The sequence below is a fragment of the Coregonus clupeaformis genome, unplaced genomic scaffold (genome assembly GCF_020615455.1).
Source record: "Coregonus clupeaformis isolate EN_2021a unplaced genomic scaffold, ASM2061545v1 scaf0694, whole genome shotgun sequence".
Lineage (NCBI taxonomy): Eukaryota > Metazoa > Chordata > Actinopteri > Salmoniformes > Salmonidae > Coregonus > Coregonus clupeaformis.
In genome coordinates this window covers 198,959-221,961 of record NW_025534149.1, presented here as the reverse complement: position 1 = coordinate 221,961, position 23,003 = coordinate 198,959, and the positions used below count along the sequence as shown (strand labels likewise).

Genomic DNA, 23,003 nt, shown 5'->3' with positions numbered 1-23,003 from the left:
TACTATCCCACACCTGTATTACATTACTGCAACACTAGACCACATTTTTCAACACTAGTCTGTATGCTTTTTACTTTTAAACTTCTTCAACTACCATAAAAATACTTTCACAGCTTAAGCACGCACACTTTTTGTTATTGTAAAATTACAATTTCTAGGTTGTTTTTAAAACCATGTCATAAAAATGTTTTACAAAGATAATTTATACACAATTCTTATTTTATTGAGTAAATGGTTACAGTAGTTATGCACATGATACAAACAATTGTTTATGCAAGTGTTATCATCAAGTCTTGAATGTTAAAATTATTTTCACATGGTTACCGGTGTTGCATGTTCAAGGTAATGAATGATTACCCAAATAGACAAGTAAAAGCTTTAAAATGCCAGGTTTATTAACTGAAGTAAGCAGAACTGAACTGCAGACAGGCACTGAAGTGCACAGGTCTCTTTGTACTAAAGGCACAAATGAACATGTCTCCTTGGCATCAGAACATAAGGTGTTTGGTTGGTTGTCTTTGTGTTAGCGTTCAAATGACATACAATTCTTCAGTTCCATTCAATTCTCCACTTTTAGCACACAAGCTTTTACAAACGAAAAAAGGCTAAACCTCTCTCGTCCCCCTGGTTATGGCGCACAGCGAGTTTGAGGAGGAAGTGTGTAGTGGTATAGATTAACATTAGACAAACTGCTTGAGGACCGATATCTGAGGGGCACACATGAAGATATCTGAGGGGAACACATGAAGCAAAACATTTTGACTTAAAGCTCTTTATCTTGTATGTTACAAGATAACCAGATATTTTACAAGATAACCAGATATTTTACAACAATATATATATATATATTATATAATATATATAATATTTATATATATAAATACGTTTGAAATGCTGCATTGTTATAAATATAATAATTGAAGACTCCAGGGTTTCAGCTCTTGCCTGTGAATTAGACAAATCAATCAAATGCATACTGTTAGTGGATAATTTAATAACTATAGATGCAGCATCTGGAGAACGTAACATGCAGGACAACGACAGGACGACAGTTCAGTATAACATGTACTGTTAAACTGAAACATTTCATCCTTGATAATACCTTTTTGAATATTGATCATGTCATTCATTTAACTACTGAAGCTTAACTGTGTGCTATTCAAAAACCAGTTCAACTAGTGCCATAGCTACACCTACCCAACATTCAACGAGACCAATAAGTACATAAAATACCAAATGGGAAACATGGCCGTGAATCACATGACTTCTAGCCTCCCTATGCTTTGTTCTCACACAGACCGGGAAGCTCTCTGGAGATGCTTATTCAAGTCAAAGCATGTAGAACTGAGAGACAACTGAACTGCCCATTTAATACGTGTTTACTTCCTAAACGTGTCTTACACACAGCATGCTTTCCACTGGTTCCTTCTGAGGTTTACAGCTCACGCTTTTACAAAGAGCTAAGTGAAGCGATAGGAACAATTAGTTGTTCCAGTTTTAAAAAATACAATAAATTCATACATGAGCATAAAAAATAAAAATAATTTAACCACGTGAAATCACAGCCGGAAAAAATAATAAAAAAATAAGACAAGGACACATAATGTCAGCTGCTTTCCACTGGTTCCTTCTGTCTCTGTGCTTCAACGAGGAGATTCTGTGGAACCTCTTCAGTTGGCCCTGCAGTGGTGGTGCTGTGGGCCAGTGAGCTCAGGGCTGTACTTCATTCCATGAAGTGGTTTCCTCCCCTTCCTCCTTGTTGACTCTCCTTTACCGATGAGACAAACAACTGGGCAGGTATAAAACCAAATAGGCAGGCTGCGTATATTTGCGTGATATTTTTTTTCCACTAATTGGTCTTTTTGACCAATCACATCAGATCTTTTCACATCAGAAAAAAAAAATATCAGAATTGGGCTGCCTGTCTAAACGCATCCTTAGTCGCTGCCAATATTACTTTAAAAAAAACAAACAGATCAAGCCATGTTTGACCAGTGAGGTGAACGAGGGCAGAAGGAAAAGTGGAACATCTTTCTGGAATGAGACACGGCCCGGCTCAGGTCTCCGTCAGGGCTTTCTGACAGTGGTAGAGGAGGGAGTCCGGCAGCTCAGGGACAGGGGAGCGCAGCCACACGGCCAGAGTGTCGGCGTGGACACGACAGTGAAGCAGACACGGCTGACCGTGACCTTCCCCCTGGAGCAGCCGGCACGCCACGATGCCCTCTGACCCTAAGGGGAAAGGATAAAAAGGTCAAAAAGTAATAACTTCCATTACCCACTTAATGAGGAAGTGGTATTGACAACAGTTACGACAGTAAGATGTACAACAGTATTTTGATGATCATTATATTTTCTAAATGGTCAGGGCTGGGTTAAAGCATTAAGACATACGAGACTGTGACAGGCAGAACTAAAAACACCTGCTGACCTATGATGTCGACAATGTGGAGGTGTAGTTTGCTCTTCAGTGCGTCCAGTGTGGCCGTCAGAGGTTCTTGGTGTTCTGTTGTTACCAGTCGAAGGTTCTGCTTCAAGTCATGAGAGAAAGACAACCACATTTTCCCATACTCCCCTGTGGACACAGTCAGCGGCCTGCATAAAAAGACAAACAGGAAGTAGAATGTCAACAGTCTGCACACACAGGAAGTAGTATTGGCTAACGGAGGATCCCTGAATCCCCCCAAATCAACCCCTAGCCCTTACCCCATAGGCACTAGGTGTAGAGCTGAGAACATTGGACGTAAGCATTGGGGTGGTGGCTCCATCTCCATCTCGCCGTATGATTGGCCAGATGGAATTGCTGCCATATTGTTTACGCTCTCAGATCTACACTAGTGCCTATGAAGTAGGGGTAGGAGTTGTATTTGGATTCAGGTCATCTCAGTTAACCCAGAACTAAAGTCTTATGTCATTATTCAGATGCTCGTTTTACGTTCTGGGTCCATATGTGTTAATAGAAGAGATAGAACTAGGAGGGGAACCGGAACTATGAGCTCCACCCTCTCTCTTTGCAAGTTACGGACAAGTCTATTGGCCAAATATATCCCCTCCGCTTTCCGAAATTCAAAAGACACTAACCCCTGCGAAATCGTGATTTGTCCAAAGCACCGGAACTAAGGCTGCTCCTTTTTCTCACGCATCCTGTCGTTACATTTGACATTTTAGTCATTTAGCAGACGCTCTTATCCAGAGCGACTTACAGTTAGTGACATTTTTTTCGTACTTTTTTTCCGTTGGATCATGACAGATGTACGGTACCATTTATGTTTTACGTACTCTGTCCAAGAGAGACATTAGGATTCAGGGTGACCCGTAAGACCAGCGCTGCCAGTTACAGATAGCAGGAGGTTTTACCTGATGAAGTGTTTCAGGGAGAGGCTCAGTGAGAACTGTGCTGCCCGAGGCTGGCCCAAGGGTCTCTGGTAGGACAGTAGCCCTGCCAGCTCCACCTGGACTGAGGCTCTCTTCATGACAACCGTGTGCAGACAAACCGACACACTGTGACCCTTAACCTCCTTTAACGGACTGCCTGAGATACAGGAGATCTGAGGGGGGAAACAACATGATAGACACCAGTTTGAATTAGGGCTGCAAAATTCCTGAAACTTTCCCAAAGATCCCTGGTTTTTCTAAATCCCGGTTTGGAGGATCCCCTGGTTTTTCTGTCTTGGTTCCAGGATCCTCCAACCAGGTTTTCTGAAAAACAAGGCAACTTTGTTGTTAAGTTCTGTCTGAAAATATACCTCCAGTTCTTTGCAGGTGAGCTGCAGCGCCATCTGGTGGAGTGTTGAGTTAGTGTTGTTGACGATGAAGACCAGCACCACCAAGGCGTCCTCTTTATACACTCTACAGGCTGACAGAGCCAGGCTGGGGTCCTGGTCCGAGCAGAGGGGGGTGAGCTCAGAGCGGGCCAGCCCAGAGAGCTCTGCTGGCAGGTGGGAGGTGAGAGGGAGGTCCCTGGGTCTCTCTAGGGCTGGAGCTGGGTGAGGGGCTGGGTGTAGATCTGATTGTGGGTCTGTCTCTGTGTGTGTGGGCAGTACAACAGCCACCATGCCCCTGATCAGAGAGAGAGATCCTCCTGCTGCTACTCCCTCCTCCTTCCCCTCTACATGGGGGCTACCGTTGCTCGTGGTATGGTCCAGTGTTCTCTGGGAGGTCTGTTGAGGTGTGGTGGTGGTAGCACCCCCTTCTGAGGCCACAGTGGTAGAGTCCAGCAGGTTGCTGAGTAGCAGGTTGTCCACGGCAGCGCTGCGAGACGAATGGGAGGAGTCAGAGGAGCGTTCGCTGGCGCCTGATGACCCACCTCTGGGTTTCCTTCTGAAGTGTTGGGGCGCCGGCTCGGCTCTGCCCATCTGTTGGGGACAGTACCAGCTGATATCGAACAGTACCCACTGTGAGCTGATAGCTAACAGTACCCGCTGTGAGCTGATAGCTAACAGTACCCGCTGTGAGCTGATAGCTAACAGTAAAAGCTGTGAGCTGATAGCTAACAGTAAAAGCTGTGAGCTGATAGCTAACAGTAAAAGCTGTGAGCTGATAGCTAACAGTAAAAGCTGTGAGCTGATAGCTAACAGTAAAAGCTGTGAGCTGATAGCTAACAGTACCCGCTGTGAGCTGATAGCTAACAGTACCCGCTGTGAGCTGATAGCTAACAGTACCCGCTGTGAGCTGATAGCTAACAGTAAAAGCTGTGAGCTGATAGCTAACAGTACCCGCTGTGAGCTGATAGCTAACAGTACCCGCTGTGAGCTGATAGCTAACAGTACCCGCTGTGAGCTGATAGCTAACAGTACCCGCTGTGAGCTGATAGCTAACAGTACCCGCTGTGAGCTGATAGCTAACAGTAAAAGCTGTGAGCTGATAGCTAACAGTAAAAGCTGTGAGCTGAGAGCTAATAGTAAAAGCTGTGAGCTGATAACTAACAGTAAAAGCTGTGAGCTGATAGCTAACAGTAAAAGCTGTGAGCTGATAGCTAACAGTAAAAGCTGTGAGCTGACAGCTAACAGTAAAAGCTGTGAGCTGATAGCTAACAGTAAAAGCTGTGAGCTGATAGCTAACAGTAAAAGCTGTGAGCTGATAGCTAACAGTAAAAGCTGTGAGCTGATAGCTAAAGCACCTGTATGTTTCTGCTTTGAAGTCTAGGCCGGGTTACTGTAAAGCACTTTTGACAACTATTGATGTAAAAGGGTTTAAACAAAGCCTGAAATACATTTGATTGACATGCTTGATGAACAAACAGTAGAAGGTAATCTCACCAGACACACAGAGTTGTGGGACCCCAGGCCAACGAAGAGTGACGAGGCCAGCTGTTGTTTCTCCTGGTCAGGCTCAGGCGTCTGTGTCTGGGAAGGTGGCCTCTGGGGGGACAGCAGGGGACTGGGCAGCTGCACTGGGGGGGTTGGGGTGTCTTCTACACTCTGCTGCTGGGCCAGGTAACCCTCCTTCCCCCACACCCTCTTCACCCCGTCCAACTTCAGAGTGGTAGAGCTGAAATAACATTGGGATACTAATCTGGGTCTTCTACAAGATTATATATATATATATCAAAGAACATGTCAACAGTCTGGTTTAAATTCCTCAAGGTTCTCGGAACAATGCTGTTCTCATTATACACCGAGTCTAGGGCTGTTGCAGTGACTGTATTACCGCCAAACATGAATCATGACCGCAGTAAAATTCCCCATGACCGCCGAGTCATGGTAATCTCCATTTTTGCACTCTGCGTTGGTAGTACCCAACTTGCTAACGACCATCAGGTCCTAATGGCCTGGTACTCAGGGCTCTAATGGCCTGGTACTCAGGGCTCTAATGGCCTGGTACTCAGGGCTCTAATGGCCTGGTACTCAGGGCTCTAATGGCCTGGTACTCAGGGGCTCTAATGGCCTGGTACTCAGGGCTTTAATGGCCTGGTACTCAGGGCTCTAATGGCCTGGTACTCAGGGGCTCTAATGGCCTGGTACTCAGGGGCTCTAATGGCCTGGTACTCAGGGCTCTAAGGGCCTGGTACTCAGGGCTCTAATGGCCTGGTACTCAGGGCTCTAATGGCCTGGTACTCAGGGCTCTAACTGCCTGGTACTCAGGGCTCTATTGTTCCTCTAACCACTCTGACATTCATGAAAATACAATCGAAAATCACATCAATCACTTATCATCAAAACAGAAAGCCTACCTTACTTTTAAAACTCACCTCACTGTGATGATCAATTTGAAGAAAGAAGTTCAACAGCAGGTTGAAACAGTGTAAAACATGGTTGTTGTTTCAAAGCCTAACAATGGACAGCTCTTTCTAAAAAGGTGCTGATTCATTCAAAAACACCCATACGCATATTAAAGCTTACGCATAGGCTTGAGCCCAAGCATGAATATTATGATTGTGCCGTCATACAATACATATCCTACCAGATATTATACATGGCAGAAAAACATCAAACAAAACTGATTTAAGATGTCTTTGGTACATCATTAGTCTAGCCTATACTCTCAAATTAAACACATTATAGTAATCATATTTTGAGTGTGGACTGTATTATTATGCATAATGGATGACCTGGTTACCTTATGCTACGCTCCAAAATGTCTATCCGTGCGTCTGGGAGAGAACGTATCGGCCTAGGCGATGCTGTTGGTTCATTGATTGTGCAGGGCTGCTTACGGTTAGCCTACAATAGTGAATTTGTATTTGATTTGGAATAGCCTAGTAATAGGGATTGGTTTTATAATGAATCGGCTGACACATTACATTTAGCTACAGATTATCTCACCACCGTGCGTTTCCATCTCCTCCTCTCTCTCCTTCATTCCTTTCTAGAGCGCGCAGACAGACGGGCTGTCAACAGTTTAGTGAAACATGTTTAGTTGCGAAAACATGTTAATATCGACGTTTCCCAAGTTAAGCACTGGGTAGCTGAAGGAACAGGGTTGGAGAGCCCACGGCATACAGAGTACTGGGTAGCTGATGGAACAGGGTTGGAGAGCCCATGGCATACAGAGTACTGGGTAGCTGATGGAACAGGGTTGGAGAGCCCATGGTATACAGAGTACTGGGTAGCTGCAGGAACAGGGTTGGAGAGCCCATGGCATACAGAGTACTGGGTAGCTGCAGGAACAGGGTTGGAGAGCCCATGGCATACAGAGTACTGGGTAGCTGGAGGAACAGGGTTGGAGAGCCCACGGCATACAGAGTACTGGGTAGCTGGAGGAACAGGGTTGGAGAGCCCATGGCATACAGAGTACTGGGTAGCTGGAGGAACAGGGTTGGAGAGCCCATGGCATACAGAGTACTGGGTAGCTGGAGGAACAGGGTTGGAGAGCCCACGGCATACAGAGTACTGGGTAGCTGAAGGAACAGGGTTGGAGAGCCCACGGCATACAGAGTAATGGGTAGCTGGAGGAACAGGGTTGGAGAGCCCATGGCATACAGAGTACTGGGTAGCTGGGTAGCTGAAGGAACAGGGTTGGAGAGCCCATGGCATACAGAGTACTGGGTAGCTGCAGGAACAGGGTTGGAGAGCCCATGGCATACAGAGCACTGGGTAGCTGAAGGAACAGGGTTGGAGAGCCCACGGCATACAGAGTACTGGGTAGCTGGAGGAACAGGGTTGGAGAGCCCATGGCATACAGAGTACTGGGTGGCTACAGGAACAGGGTTGGAGAGCCCATGGCATACAGAGTACTGGGTAGCTGGAGGAACAGGGTTGGAGAGCCCACGGCATACAGAGCACTGGGTAGCTGAAGGAACAGGGTTGGAGAGCCCATGGCATACAGAGCACTGGGTAGCTGAAGGAACAGGGTTGGAGAGCCCATGGCATACAGAGTACTGGGTAGCTGATGGAACAGGGTTGGAGAGCCCATGGCATACAGAGTACTGGGTGGAATATCACCTGGTCGGGGCAGTGAGAGCATATTCCTCAAACAGTTCTTGATGTGTGGAGTGAAATAAGTGTTGTTATATGTATTTCTCAGCTGCTCATATTAATCACATGCTCCGCTATAAAAACCAAATGTAGCCTACCCATCGGCATTGAAAGATGGACCGGCGGGAGGAAAGTGCGATGCCTCCATTCACTATTACAGTACATACAGATGACGTCTTTTCCCCTGCCGCTGTTCCCACCCATTTGATAAAATGGGCCATTCTAAAATCTAAACTAATTTGACATATTAGTAAAGACCAAGATTACATTGAGAATAGTCTGATGGGTGAAAATATGATCACTTGACGAGAGAACAGGGTGTGCCGCCTGAGGCAAGGATCAGAGCGCAAGCTTTTTTTTTTTTTTTTTGGCAACTTTCTCAAAATCATCAATATCCTATAGTCGCATCATGCTGCCCATATATATGTTTTGATTTCTAAAGAGATTCTGATAATTGTATCATTCACAACTACATTTACCAAATAACTAAATCTAGCGTATAGGACCTGATCACTTTTACTTTAACATAGCCACTTCATATGCGCACTCGCTCCTTAAATGGGAAAAAATATTCTTTCCATTTCATTCAGCTAAGTTCAATTATATTCTTCTTACTATAAAATCATATAATATAAAATAAATGGCAGGGGACTTGTAAGCATATCTTGTCTACAGCCTACGGTGTGAAGCATAGCCAGATAACATACGGTGGGCCAACTCATATTCCGGTCTTCTGAAATACATTTTCTTCATATCATAATGTTTCTTTAGACCTGCCTAAAATAAATAATGGATTTATTGTGGTGGTGTATATTAAATGGATTTATTATACTTTAAAAAAAAAGAAAAAAAGGTGCGCATCAATGGCTTGTGGGGGCCTGGAGATACTAAACATTAATTAAGAGTAAATTACTGTGAGACCGGCCGTCAATAACCGGCTGATAAAATGTAAATGACCGCCACAGCCCTAACTGAGTGTACAAAACATTAAGAACACCTGCTCTTTCCATGACATAGACTGACCAGGTGAATCCAGGTGAAAGCTATGATCCCTTTTTGATGTCACTTGTTAAATCCACTTCAATCAATGTAGATGAAGGGGAGGAGACGGGTTAAAGAAGGATTTTTAAGCCTGGAGACAATTGAGACATGGATTGTGTACGTGTGCTCTTCAGAGAGAGGGTGAATGGGCAAGACAAAAGATTGAAGTGCCTTTGAACGGGGTATGGTGGTAGGAGCCAGGGTTTTTCACACTCAACAGTTTCCCGTATGTATTAAGAATGGTCCACCACCCAAAGGACATCCAGACTTGATACATCTGTGGGAAGCACTGCGGTCAACATGGGCCAGCGTCCCTGTGGAACGGTTTCGACACCTTGTAGAGCCCACGCCCCGACGAATTGAGGCTGTTCTGAGGGCAAAAGGGGGGTGCAACTCAATATTTGTGTACAAAGCATTAAATTGGACAACTCCCTTTGTATCTCTGTTCCTTACTGACCAGATCAGTCACTCAATACAGCCTTCGTTCACAGTCGCTGCTGTCCTAGAACTGAGATGGGGGGAAATTCCCATAATGCCCCTTCATCCTGGAGCATGCTTCAAAAGATATTAAAGTTAGGGGAGTTAGTGTCCTCGCCTGTTTTTTAAGACTCTGATCGACGACGCTGTTTGTGACAGCTGCAGTTTTCTAATCTTACATTTACATGTACGTCATTTAGCAGACGCTCTTACCCAGAGCGACTTACAAATTGGTGCATTCAACTTATGATAGAAGGATTTGGACAACCACCTTTTTAAAAATTTTATTTTTTATGGGGAAGAAGGATTACTTTATACTATTATCTTCAGTTGTATCTGGAACTTGTGACAACTTTGTCTTATGTGTGTATTTTGTATTTTTCCGTAATATGTTATGTACACGCGCTGCTGTTGTTTCCCTGTTTTGTCTTCTTGCCAGGTCGCCCTCGCAAAATAGGTTTTTAACCTCAAAAATGGGTCTTACCTGGTTAAATAAAGGTTAAATACAAAATAAAATCATTTAAAAAAATTAGGAAGGTGTCCTTAATTGTTTTGTACACTCAGTTTATATGCTACTTCTTGGTTTATATAAGTAACATGGAGTACTAATATAACCCTGAATTTGGTTCAACAAAACCCCAAACTACCAGTGGTGAGTTAGTCAGTCTGAGCTAAAACACTGACAACCACTGACTTGTGTATTATATTTTTTTTTTTGGCACAGTTGAAGCAAAATTCAGTTGTCTTCCCCATCATTAGTCACACTGAGAGAGTGATGAGAACATACCCTCCTCCGTGAGATAGCTCGGTGCTGTTCCCAGACAGGCCTGAGCTCATGGAGAGTAGAGTAGGAGAAAGTCCGTCGGTCAGTCGGTCTGTGACGCTGCAGGAAGACAGACTGACCGGCAGGGACAGACCATAGGGCTCCAGGGTCAGAGCTGGGAAAGAGATGAGGAAGACACTTTATTTATCCCAAAGAGAAGTCATACAGCAGCCATGTTAAAAAAAAAAAAAAAAAACAATGAATAGGTAGAGAGTCAAATTAACTACATTTGAAGTGTCTGGGTAGTGCAATGTCTTTTGTGTCAAAAACACGAACGACAACGGCATCAGACTATTGATAATATGCCATTTAGCAGCTTTTTCCAAAGCGACTTACAAGTCATTCAGTCATTTTACCTACATGTGATCACAGGAAGTAATGATAAAAAGCGAAAAATAAATTAGACGTGTTTTTCCCAGTAAAAAAAAACCCTAAGCGGTGGTCGTCACGTCTTGTTACCTTTCTCCTGGGCCAGGTCCTCCTGTCTCTGGTGAGGGGATTTGTAAGGAGCTGCCCCAGCAGCCAACGCCTCAGACACATAGCCATCCAGGAAGGACAGGGACGAGTCTACCTGAGGAACGAAACAAACACCACAGCCAACTCAAGACAGGAAATGGTTAGAGCAACTGCAAATATTTAAAGTCGTTCAATACTTTGGGATTGTCTGTTCTTGGCCAGAGAGACTTCCTGGTTGAATAAAGTTTAAATAAAAGATAAAAGATTTAAAAAAATGAAAAATGTACGCACTCACTAACTGTCAGTCGCTCTGGATAAGAGCGTCTGCTAAATGACTAAAATGTCAAATGTAAGATAAACATTTTGTTTTTAGAGCCGATGACGTTCTGTGGTGTAGCAGTACAAGTTGGGCCCAATAGATGGCGTTGTACCTCCAGGTGTTCTAGCCTGCCCTCGGCTGGCAGTACCCTGGCTCGGAGCTCTGTATCCTGGCTAAGGATCATCAGTTCCTGGGCCCTCTGCCGGAGCACCGTATTCAGAGACCCAGAGTACCTACATTTACGTGAAATTACAGAGTGACTTAGTCATTTAGTTCACCTAAAGCAGGTTAAAAAGAAAAAACACACATATCACAGTCATTGCAAGAAGAAAACGTCTTCGGAAGAGCCACTACTAGCAAAACCAGCTAGTGAGAAGTGTGAGCGTAGGAGAGTAGCCTGAAATCCAGACTGGTTTTGTGCTAACATCCCAGTCCAACTCTGTGTCATACAGGGGTGGCAGGTAGCCTAGCAATTACAGCGTTGGGCCAGTAACCGAAAGGTCGTTGGTTCGAATCCCTGAGCCGACAAGGTGAAAAATCTGTTGATGTGCCCTTGAGCAAGGCACTTAACCCTAATTACGCCTGTAAGTTGCTCTGGATAAGAGCGGCTGCTAAATTACTAAAATGTAAAAAAATATATATATGTTTGGCATATGACACGGAGTACAAGGTGTGGAATGTTAGCACAAACAGATTGGTAACCCAGGGAAGGCAAGTACCTCTCACACACATCCCTGGCCAGGGCCACAGACACTGGGTTGGAGCACAGCTTGGTCATGGCTCCCAGTACCCAGCTCCTGGTCTCAGTAGAGGTGTTTCTCTGGTCCAGAAGTCTGGCCAGCAGTCTCATTATTGTGCCTGAGTCCTGCTCCTCTCTCAGGTGAGAATACTCACCCAGCACCTACAGTAAAAAAAAAAAAGAAGAGATCAGGGAAAACCATAGAGGTGATCAGGAAGTTAGATTTCTTTGGTTTTGGGGTAGGTCTATTTGAATGGAGGACGTTGATGTCAGAATGTAGGAATGAATTATTCATCAGGAACAATCACATTCATTTAATAAAACGACCAAAATGCCTCTTTAAAAGGTCTTCCATTGAAACTGGAAACAGAGTTCAATCATTTTAGCAGCATCCAGGACAGTGTACTGACCCAGCTGATGACCTGTAGGAAGCGTTGGGGCAGCTGGGCCGTCTCTCCCTGTAGCAAGGACACGTAGGAGTCCACAGCAAACAGCCTCATCCGCCTGTCCTCCACACTATCAACACCTGGAGCAGCAGAGGCCTGGAATCAATTACTGCATGTAAAAACCACGGATGGGGTCAATTCCATTCAATTGAGTCAATTTGGGAAGTAAACTCACATTTTAATAATAATTTCCCTAAATGTTTTTATGTGAAAAATGTAAAAAAATGTCAGTTTGCTTCCTGAATTCACTGAATTGAAATGGACTTGACCCCAACCTGACATAAATTGAATTAATGTCGACCACTAGTAACATCTGAAAACACCATTCATCTGAAAACACCATTGGTTTACTTACCATCAGTTAATAGTCTGAGGAAGGTTCAGGGTGTCCATTGGTTTACTTACCATCAGTTAATAGTCTGAGGAAGGTTCAGGGTGTCCATTGGTTTACTTACCATCAGTTAATAGTCTGAGGAAGGTTCAGCGTGTCCATTGGTTTACTTACCATCAGTTAATAGTCTGAGGAAAATTCAGGGTGTCCATTGGTTTACTTACCATCAGTTAATAGTCTGAGGAAGGTTCAGCGTGTCCATTGGTTTACTTACCATCAGTTAGTAGTCTGAGGAAGGTTCAGGGTGTCCATTGGTTTACTTACCATCAGTTAGTAGTCTGAGGAAGGTTCAGGGTGTCCATTGGTTCACTTACCATCAGCCAGTAGTCTAAGGAAGTTGTTAGGGATGTCAGGCTGCATCACGTCTCCCCCCAGAGAGAACACCGAGTTCATAGTCTGGATGAACCAGCCATTGTCGGGGGCATACGTAGGGTGTTTATAGGAACAACAGACCATTGGGGTTGGTGCCATGAATGAAAAAGCAACAGAACAGATACAAACTGGCCTCCCGAGTGGCGCAGCGGTTTAAAGGCACTGCATCGCAGTGTTGCGGTGTCACTACAGCCTGGGGTTCAATCCTGGGTTAGGGGAGGGTTTGGCGTAGGGTGCTTTACTTGGCTCGTCGCGCTCTAGCGACTCCTTGTGGCGGGCCGGGCGCCTGCAAGCTGACTTCTGTCGTCAGTTGAATGGTGTTTTTCCTCCAACACATTGGTGCGGCTGGCTTCCAGGTTAAGCGAGCAGGTGTTGAGAAGCGCGGGCTTGGCGGGTCATGTTTCGGGGGACGCGTGACTCGACCTTCGCCTGTCCCGAGCCCGTTGGGGAGTTGCAGCGATGAGACAAGATCGTAATTGGATATAATGAAATTGGGGAGAAAAAGTGGGTAAAATTACAACAACAACAAATAAATAAATAAATAAATCCCATTATCATCATAGTCTCAGGTCCAGACGTTCTAGGTTTCTCCAGATCTCACTGATAACACAATTCTTGGCCAATCAGCAGAGAGAAACCAATAGACATATAATAAAAGCCTTTGATTGTAGCAACTAGCTAATCCTAAGTAAACCCATTTCCATAGCATGATGCCCACAGCTCCAATGGTCCAAAAGACTCAACAATGAAAGGATATTTTTCAGCTAGTTCTGCTACTTTCCCCACTAGGTCTATGGTGCTGTAGTCGTCACTGGTCATCCTGAGGAACTCAAGCATCTTCTCGACAATCACTGTAACGTTCTGGGCATTGGTGATGCGGAAGAGTAACTCCAGTGTCTGTTGGGGAGAGGGGGAGGGGCATATTGATTGACAGGTCAAGAAGGGTTGTCAAATTCTGGAAACGTTACCAAACTTCCCAGATTTTTCCATAAATCCCGGTAGGAGGATTCCAAGTTCCCTCCCTACTTATTCTGGGAATCCTCCAACTGAGATCTCTGGAAAACCTGGGAACTTTGGGGAAAAATTTTAAAGAATTTTGCAATCCCACCTATGAGTACAGTAAATGCCAAAGCCCTGCCACACCATGGTATATCCTGCCTCACTCACCTCGCGCTTAATGATGATGTCAGAGTGGTCCAGACACTACGATGACTCACCTCACGCTTAATGATGATGTCAGAGTGGTCCAGACACTCTATGATGGTCATCTGGTGAGGCAGGGCCAGGTTAGCATCCTGCTGCACCACATACGTCAGGGCCTTCAAACCTGAGATCCACACACATTTATTACTCACTATAGGAGTGCCCAGCGGGCAAGTTCTTTAAATGACGTCAATACAACTGAAGTACAAACAGTTGTGGTTGTAAACTGGTTTTAATGATGTCCTTTTAGTCCACATTACCTACTGGATGATCACTTAACTATAATATCATTTAAAAAGATTAGGCCCTAACTTCTGACCACGCTGAACATGGAGGATTCTTACCCAGATACTTGAGGTTGATCTTAGGTGATAGGACAAAGTTCCCGATGCATTCCGCCGCTTTCTCCAACAGTTGTGCCTTTGGATGAACCGTAAAGATTGTCTTCACACACTCAAATAGAATTGCTGAAAAAAAAAAACAATACGAAAGTTAAACCAAAAGGCATGAGGGATGTGCAACCATGTGCAGATGTCAAGCACACCTTGTAATGTCCACACGTTACATACCGTAAGTCATGTTGTGGTTCATCTCTGCTCTTCTTAAGGAGTCCTCCAGCACGTCATACATCAACTCACTAGTTCTGTAAAACAGAGGAACAGCTTAGTTAGAAAACTGAGTTGCCAGGAGACGACCCTTCCGAGACAACAACAAACTCTATAACCTAAATAGACAATGATTATAGGGGTCAGTCTCCCAGACGCAGATTCAGCCTAAACTGAACTTTTTTTTTAAAAAAAAGCATCATGGAGAATCTCTGTAGAAAGTGCTTCTTATTGCAGGACTAACTGGCCCAGATTTCTACTCAATAAAAGGTGACACCAGAACGTGAAGGGGGATGAGTGGACACAAGGATATGACATGTTACTGTGTACCCCTGGTCTTCCTTCCCCAAGTAGGCCAGTATTCTGAGCAGCTGTATCTGAAGCCAGGGAGCAGGAATGCTGTGGTAGTTGAAGTCCATGGGGAGTTTACCCCCTACCACCTGTCCCAGGATTGTCACCATGCTCACGGTCAGATCCTTGTAGCTCTCCGGGTTCTCCTGGAGATATTGGGAAACAGCAAGTTGCTTACAGTCACATATATTCTTATAGTCTTACAGGACACGACATTGGCTAGTACAGTCGTGGTCAAAAAGCTTTGAGAATGACGCGAATATTACATTTTCACGTGGTCTGCTGCCTCAGTTTTTATGATGGCAATTTCCATATACTCCAGAATGTTATGAAGAGTGATCAGATGAATTGCAATTAATTGCAAAATCCCTCTTTGTCATGAAAATGAACTTAATCCCCAAAAAAACATTTCCATTGCATTTCAGCCCTGCCACAAGAGGACCAGCTGACATCATGTCAGTGATTCTCTCGTTAACACAGGTGAGAGTGTTGACGAGGACAGGGCTGGAGATCACTCTGTCATGCTGATTGGGTTAGAATAACAGACTGGAAGCTTTAAAAAGGAGGGTGGTGCTTGAAATCATTGTTCTTCCTCTGTTAACCATGGTTACCTGCAAGGAAACACGTGCCGCCGTCATTGCTTTGCACAAAAAGACCTTCACAGGCAAGGATATTTCTGCTAGTAAGATTGCACCTAAATCAACCATTTATCAGATCATCAAGAACTTAAAGGAGAGAGGTTCAATTGTTGTGAAGAAGGCTTCAGGGGGCGCCCAAGAAAGTCCAGCAAGCGCCAGGACCATCTCCTAAAGTTGATTCAGCTGCGGGATCGGGGCACCACCAGTGCAGAGCTTGCTCAGGAATGGCAGCAGGCAGGTGTGAGTGCATCTGCACGCACAGTGAGGCAAAGACTTTTGGAGGATGGCCTGGTGTCAAGAAGGGCAGCGAGGAAGCCACTTCTCTCCAGGAAAAACATCAAGGACAGACTGATATTCTGCAAAAGGTACAGGGATTGGACTGCTGAAGACTGGGGTAAAGTCATTTTCTCTGATGAATCCCCTTTCCGATTGTTTGGGGCATCCGGAAAAAAAGCTTGTCCGGAGAAGACAAGGTGAGCGCTACCATCAGTCCTGTGTCATGCCAACAGTAAAGTATCCTGAGACCATTCATGTGTGGGGTTACTTCTCAGCCAAGGGAGTGGGCTCACTCACAATTTTGCCTAAGAACACAGCCATGAATAAAGAATGGTACCAACACATCCTCCGAGAGCAACTTCTCCCAACCATCCAAGAACAGTTTGGTGACGAACAATGCCTTTTCCAGCATGATGGAGCACCTTGCCATAAGGCAAAAGTGATAACTAAGTGGCTCGGGGAACAAAACATCAACATTTTGGGTCCATGGCCAGGAAACTCCCCAGACCTTAATCCCATTGAGAACTTGTGGTCAATCCTCGAGGCGGGTGGGCAAACAAAAACCCACAAATTCTGACAAACTCCTAGCATTGATTATGCAAGAATGGGCTGCCATCAGTCAGGATGTGACTCAGAAGTTAATTGACAGCATGCCAGGGCGGATTGCAGAGGTCTTGAAAAAGAAGGGTCAACACTGCAAATATTTACTCTTTGCATAAACTTAATGTAATTGTCAATAAAAAGCCTTTGACACTTATGGAATGCTTGTAATTATACTTCAGTTATTAATTAAAATAATTAATTAATTTACCATAGTAACATCTGACAAAAAATATCTAAAAACACTGAAGCAGCAAACTTTGTGAAGATCAATACTTGCGTCATTCTCAAAAACTTTGGACCAGGACTGTATAGTCTGTACTTAAGTGGCACAACTAAAACAAAATGTTAGCGATTTATGTAATCAATGGGGGGGGAAATGAATTGGTAGAACAATTCCACTGTAGCTGGGCGCTGCTGTTAAGACTTTTTGATAAACCAAGTTTTATAAAGCCAAGTCTTTTTTTCCCAATGATATGGATTTAAGAAATGATGCCATTGTGACAGAAGGTAACCTTGATGAGCTGCAGGTAGATGTGTAGAGAGGCTGCCATGACTCCCGGGTCTTTGTCACACAGGGCCTTCCGGAACTTGCTGTGGATGTGCTGCACCTGGTTGGGCGCGATGAGGTAGAACTTGTACAGAGCCAGGACTGCTTTCCTCCGGATGATCTCCCTGTGGACAGATGAAAAATGGGGGGGTAAAGGGTCCTAAAATCAGAGCGTTGTCAGAACACAAGCAACAGCAAAGGTTGTAGGTTCAATGCCTTCAGAGATCACACACACACACATACCAAACCAAACGACCCACTGCAAATTTAAGTCTCGTTTGCCCATAAAGTGTATAAGGATCTGTGTGAAATAATCAAGTCAAGCAACAGCAAAGGTTGTAGGTTCAATGCCTTCAGAGATCACACACACACACACACACATACCAAACCAAACGACCCACTGCAAATTTAAGTCTCGTTTGCCCATAAAGTGTATAAGGATCTGTGTGAAATAATCAAGTCAAGCAACAGCAAAGGTTGTAGGTTCAATGCCTTCAGAGATCACACACACACACACACATACCAAACCAAACGACCCACTGCAAATTTAAGTCTCGTTTGCCCATAAAGTGTATAAGGAGCTGTGTGAAATAATAAAGTCCAAGTGCTCACTTTGGATGTGTGAGTTTTTCCTCCACCACTGGTAGGATGGCAGGTATCATGTCTCTGGGAAACACCTGACTGACCACAGTTAGAGCCATGCACACGTCGATCAGGTTGGTACTCTGCAGATCCTGTCAAAACAACACGTTTTTAGAACAACAACACATCCTGCGGCAGGTAGCTTAGTGGTTAAGAGCGTTGTGCCAGTAACCGAAAGGTCGCTGGTTCTAATCCCCCGAGCCGACTAGGTGAATAATCTGTCGATGTGCCCTTGAGCAAGGCAACTTAACCCTAATTGCTCCTGTAAGTCGCTCTGGATAAGAGCGTCTGCTAAATGACTCAAATGTAAAATGTAAATGTCTTGCATTCAATAACTGGAAACCCCAACGACACAAATCAGGGTTGAGAAAAAATGCACCTTTAAGACGGTGTTCACCAGGAGAAGCAGAAACTCATCCGTTTCGTTAAGGAACAAGGACACAGCAAGGTAACCTGGAAACACAGATGAAATCAACAGAACTATTGGACACATTTAAAAATAGTTTGCATTTTAATAAATGTGTTACAGCAGGTTAGGCTTTCTGAATCGTTACCAAATCAAATGATAAAAAAAAAAAAGGAGAATATAACATACCGATGCTGTATGTAAATATCATGAGCACATAACATCCTATGAATATGTATGTCTACGGAACGTACCCATCTTATGAATATGTACAGTACCAGTCAAAAGTTGACACATCGACTCATTCAAGGGTTTTTCTTTAATATTACTATTTTCTACATTGTAGAATAATAGTGAAGACATCAAAACTATGAAATAACACATATGGAATCATGTAGTAACCAAAACAGTGTTAAACAAATCAAAATATATTTTATATTTGAGATTCTTCAAAGTAGCCACCCTTTGCCTTGATGACAGCTTTGCACACTCTTGGCATTCTCTCAACCAGCTTAATGAGGAATGCTTTTCCAACAGTCTTGAAGGAGTTCCCACATATGCTGAGCACTTGTTAGCTGCTTTTCCTTCACTCTGCGGTCCAACTCATCCCAAACCATCTCAAATGGGTTGAGGTCGGGTGATTGTGGAGGCCAGGTTATCTGACGCAGCACTCCATCACTCTCCTTGGTCAAATAGCCCTTACACAGCCTGGAGGTGTGTTTTGAGTCATTGTCCTGTTGAAAAACAAATCATAGTCCCACTAAGCACAAACCAGATGGGTCTCACAAAGACACGGCGGAACCTAAAATCTCAAATTTGGACTCATCAGACCAAAGGACAGATTTCCACCGGTCTAATGTCCATTGCTCGTGTTTCTTGGCCCAAGCAGGTCTCTTCTTATTGGTGTCCTTTAGTAGTGGTTTCTTTGCAGCAATTCAACCATGAGTGCCTGATTCACGCAGTCTCCTCTGAACAGTTGACGTTGAGATGTGTCTGTTACTTGAACTCTGTGAAGCATTTATTTGGGCTGCAATTTCTGAGGTGCAGTTAACTCTAATGAACGTATCCTCTGCAGCAGAGGTAACTCTGGGTCTTCGTTTCCTGTGGCGGTCGTCATGAGAGCCAGTTTCATCATAGCGCTTGATGGTTTTTGCGACTGCAGTTAAAGAAACTTTCAAAGTTCTTGAAATGTTCCGTATTGACTGACCTTCATGTCTTAAAGTAATGATGGACTGTCGTTTCTCTTTGCTTATTTGAGCTGTTCTTGCCATAATATGGACTTGGTCTTTTACCAAATAGGGCTATCTTCTGTATACCCCCCCTACCTTGTCACAACACAACTGATTGGCTCAAACGCATTAAGGAAAGAAATTCCACAAATTAACTTTAAAACAAGGCGCTCCTGTTAATTAATTGAAATGCATTCCAGGTGACTACCTCATGAAGCTGGTTGAGAGAATGCCAAGAGTGTGCAAAGCTGTCATCAAGGCAAAGGGTGGCTACTTTGAAGAATCTAAAATATATTTTGATTTGTTTAACACTTTTTTGGTTACTACATGATTCCATATGTGTTATTTCATTGTTTTGATGTCTTCACTATTATTCTATGTAGAAAATAGTACAAATAAAGAAAAACCCTTGAATGAGTAGGTGTGTCCAAACTTTTGACTGGTACTGTAGGTATATGGCTCGTACCCATCCTATGAATATGTATGGCTCGTACCCATCCTATGAATATGTATGTCTATGGCTCGTACCCATCCTATGAATATGTATGTATGGCTCGTACCCATCCTATGAATATGTATGTCTATGGCTCGTACCCATCCTATGAATATGTATGTATGGCTCGTACCCATCCTATGAATATGTATGGAACGTACCCACTCTCTTCTCTAGAACACTGCCCTGCTGAGCCAGTTTAATGGCGTGGATGTAACTGAAGGACGCCTGGTAACCCAGCATCTCACAGTAGATAGCTCTCACCATTATTTCCTTCATCTGACGCTGAAATTACATTATTATACATCAACATTACTTCATGTGGCAACCATTTGACTGAGAAGAATGTCCAAATATTCAATTCAATACAGTGTTAAAATACAGTGTTCAGTTCCCCCTCTGGTGCAATTATTAAGAAAGGCCCTGCAAGTAACATAGTCCACATATAATACAAGTAAATTAATGAAGACAAAACAGTCTCAGCGTGATTAGATATTTTGACGGACACGTCGCAATGCCTCTCTGTGTCGCTTTCTGGCGGGAAGATGAAGTGAGACTTACCATGGTGGTGTTGGGAGATGCTACCTGCTCCTTGATAGCAGCCAGTTCCTTTTTAATAAGCTTTTCCTCCTCCTGGAAAGAAAGACAATAGGAATGAGTATATAGAGAGTGTATAGAGTGAGGACCAGGTGTAGTGGACCTTCATTGGCTCTGGGCTTCGTTTGCTCTTTTCTAGATTATGTCTATCGCTGATCAACTACCCGGGAAAGGGCTGAAAATAGCCCATATTAATATATGTAGCCTTAGAAATAAGGTTCATGAAATCAATAACTTGCTAACATCAGAGAACATTCATATATTAGCCATTTCTGAGACTCACTTAGATAATTCATTTGATGATACAGCACTAGCAATACAAGGATATAACATCTACAGAAGAGACAGAAATGCTTATGGGGGAGGTGTTGCTGTATATATTCAGAGCCATTTCCCTGTAATGCTTAGAGAAGTTCTTATGTCAAGTGTTATTGAAGTGTTGTGGTTGCAGGTTCACCTGGCACATCCAAATCCTTTTATTTTGGGGTGTTGCTATAGGCCACCAAGTGCTAACAGTCAGTGTCTAAATAATATGTGTGGAATGCTTGATAGTGTATGTGATGTAAACAGAGAGGTCTCCTTTCTTGGGGACCTGAATATTGACTGGTTTTCATCAAGCTGTCCGCTCAAGAGGAAGCTTCTCACCGTAACCAGTGCCTGTAATCTGGTTCAGGTTATTAATCAACCTACCAGGGTGTTCACAAACACTACAGGAACAAGATCATCCACATGTATTGATCACATTTTTACTAATACTGTAGAACTTTGTTCTAAAGCTGTATCCGTACCCATTGGATGCAGTGATCACAATATAGTGGCTATATCCAGGAAAGCCAAAGTTCCAAAAGCTGGGCCTAAAATAGTGTATAAGAGATCACACAAAAGCTTTTGCTGTGACTCTTATGTAGGTGATGTTAAAAATATATACGCATCAGCAACTACAGCTAAGGAAGTCCCTGAAACCCCTGAGCAAGGCAGTTAACCCACTGTTCCCCGGCCGCCGATGACGTGGATGTCGATCAAGGCAGCCCCCCGCACCTCTCTGATTCAGAGGGGTTGGGTTAAATGTGGAAGACACATTTCAGTTGAATGCATTCAATTGTACAACTGACTAGGTATCCCCCTTTCCTTTCCCGTAAAAAAGAGCTGCAGTCTGTTTTGGAATGGGTGGCCGGTAATAAACTGGTCCTGAACATCTCTAAAACTAAGAGCATTGTATTTGGTACAAATCATTCCCTAAATTCTAGACCTCAGCTGAATCTGGTAATGAATGGTGTGGCTGTTGAACTAGTTGAGGAGACTTAATTACTTGGTGTTACCTCACTACACCTGCAATAACATCTGCTAAATATGTCTATGTGACCAATAAAATGTGATTTGATTTGTAAACTGTCATGGTCAAAACATATAGATTCAATGGATGTAAAGATGGGGAGAGGTCTGTCCGTAATAAAGAGATACTCTGCTTTTTTGACACCACACTCCACAAAGCAAGTCCTGCAGGCTCTAGTTTTATCTTTCCTTGATTATTGTCCATTCATATGGTCAAGTGCTGCAAAGACATGTATGTGTAACTGATAGATACACGCAACGTTAATGTTTTTAATGTAAATTGTAAAGTATTTTGTCTGCTTTGTTTTTTTCGTTATGTGTCGGACCCCAGTAAGACAAGCTGTCGCCACTGGCGTCAGCTAATGGGAATCCTAATACATCAATATCAAATAGGCTGTCAGTCTCAAGCATAGGTCAATACGGCATAGGCTTGAAGTTAAGGATAATTTTGGGGATCAGTGGACACTAGTAAATAATTACAGTTTTGTTTCAGGGTGGTTAATTGTGGCTAGCCAGCTAACGTTGGCTGTGGGCACTAGCTAATACACCACAAATTGTAGAGAAAGGGTACATTATTATTATTATTATTATAGACAGCTAGCCACCTAATGTTAGCTACTGCTGTCAGCGATGCTGACCATAATGTGCCAGAGAGCTGGCTACGGTACTCACATGTTTGGACGTCAGTTCAGTGATTCCCTTGATCAGGTTCCCTAATTTGGAGGAGGGGGAAAGTTTCCCAGCTCCTGCCTGCGAGTCTAGCGAAAGGAGACTCGGGAGAGCAGACAGAGTCTTCTCGACAACATCACTCATGGCGACGCTCAAAGCAGGCCACAAACAGCTAGTTTCTTGCTCGTAATGTACACTTTGTGAATCGTTTGCTCATAACACTGATATTGTCTTTAAAATAATGCCTACCTGTAAATCTACAGTTGAAAATAGCATTCATGTTAAAAGAAAACTAGCTAGCTCCAGTCGGCCATTGTTTTGATTCTGAAAGTTCCGTTTGGTGATGTCACCTCCTTCTTCTTCTTCTTCTTCTTCTGTGGATTTTATATGGCGGTTGGCAACCAACTTTATGGTGCATTACCGCCACCAACTGGA

At 43.7% G+C, this 23,003-nt stretch overlaps 1 protein-coding gene across 1 annotated transcript; it reads right to left on the bottom strand.

Moving 5' to 3' along the window:
- Positions 1-370: 370 nt before the first annotated feature.
- Positions 371-22,897, bottom strand: ap4e1 (adaptor related protein complex 4 subunit epsilon 1). The gene is made up of 22 exons (XM_041849786.2): positions 22,572-22,897; positions 20,532-20,603; positions 20,132-20,255; positions 18,222-18,295; positions 17,813-17,934; positions 17,166-17,325; positions 15,116-15,282; positions 14,750-14,823; positions 14,525-14,647; positions 14,195-14,304; positions 13,735-13,874; positions 12,920-13,032; positions 12,179-12,294; positions 11,749-11,930; positions 11,142-11,262; positions 10,714-10,825; positions 10,219-10,369; positions 5,256-5,487; positions 3,744-4,352; positions 3,355-3,545; positions 2,429-2,592; positions 371-2,229 (listed from the first exon to the last, which is right to left on the bottom strand). The coding sequence occupies exons 1-22, from the start codon at positions 22,710-22,712 to the stop codon at positions 2,057-2,059; spliced, it is 3,471 nt and encodes a 1,156-aa protein (XP_041705720.2). The 5' UTR covers positions 22,713-22,897; the 3' UTR covers positions 371-2,056.
- Between the last annotated feature and the right edge of the window lie 106 nt (positions 22,898-23,003).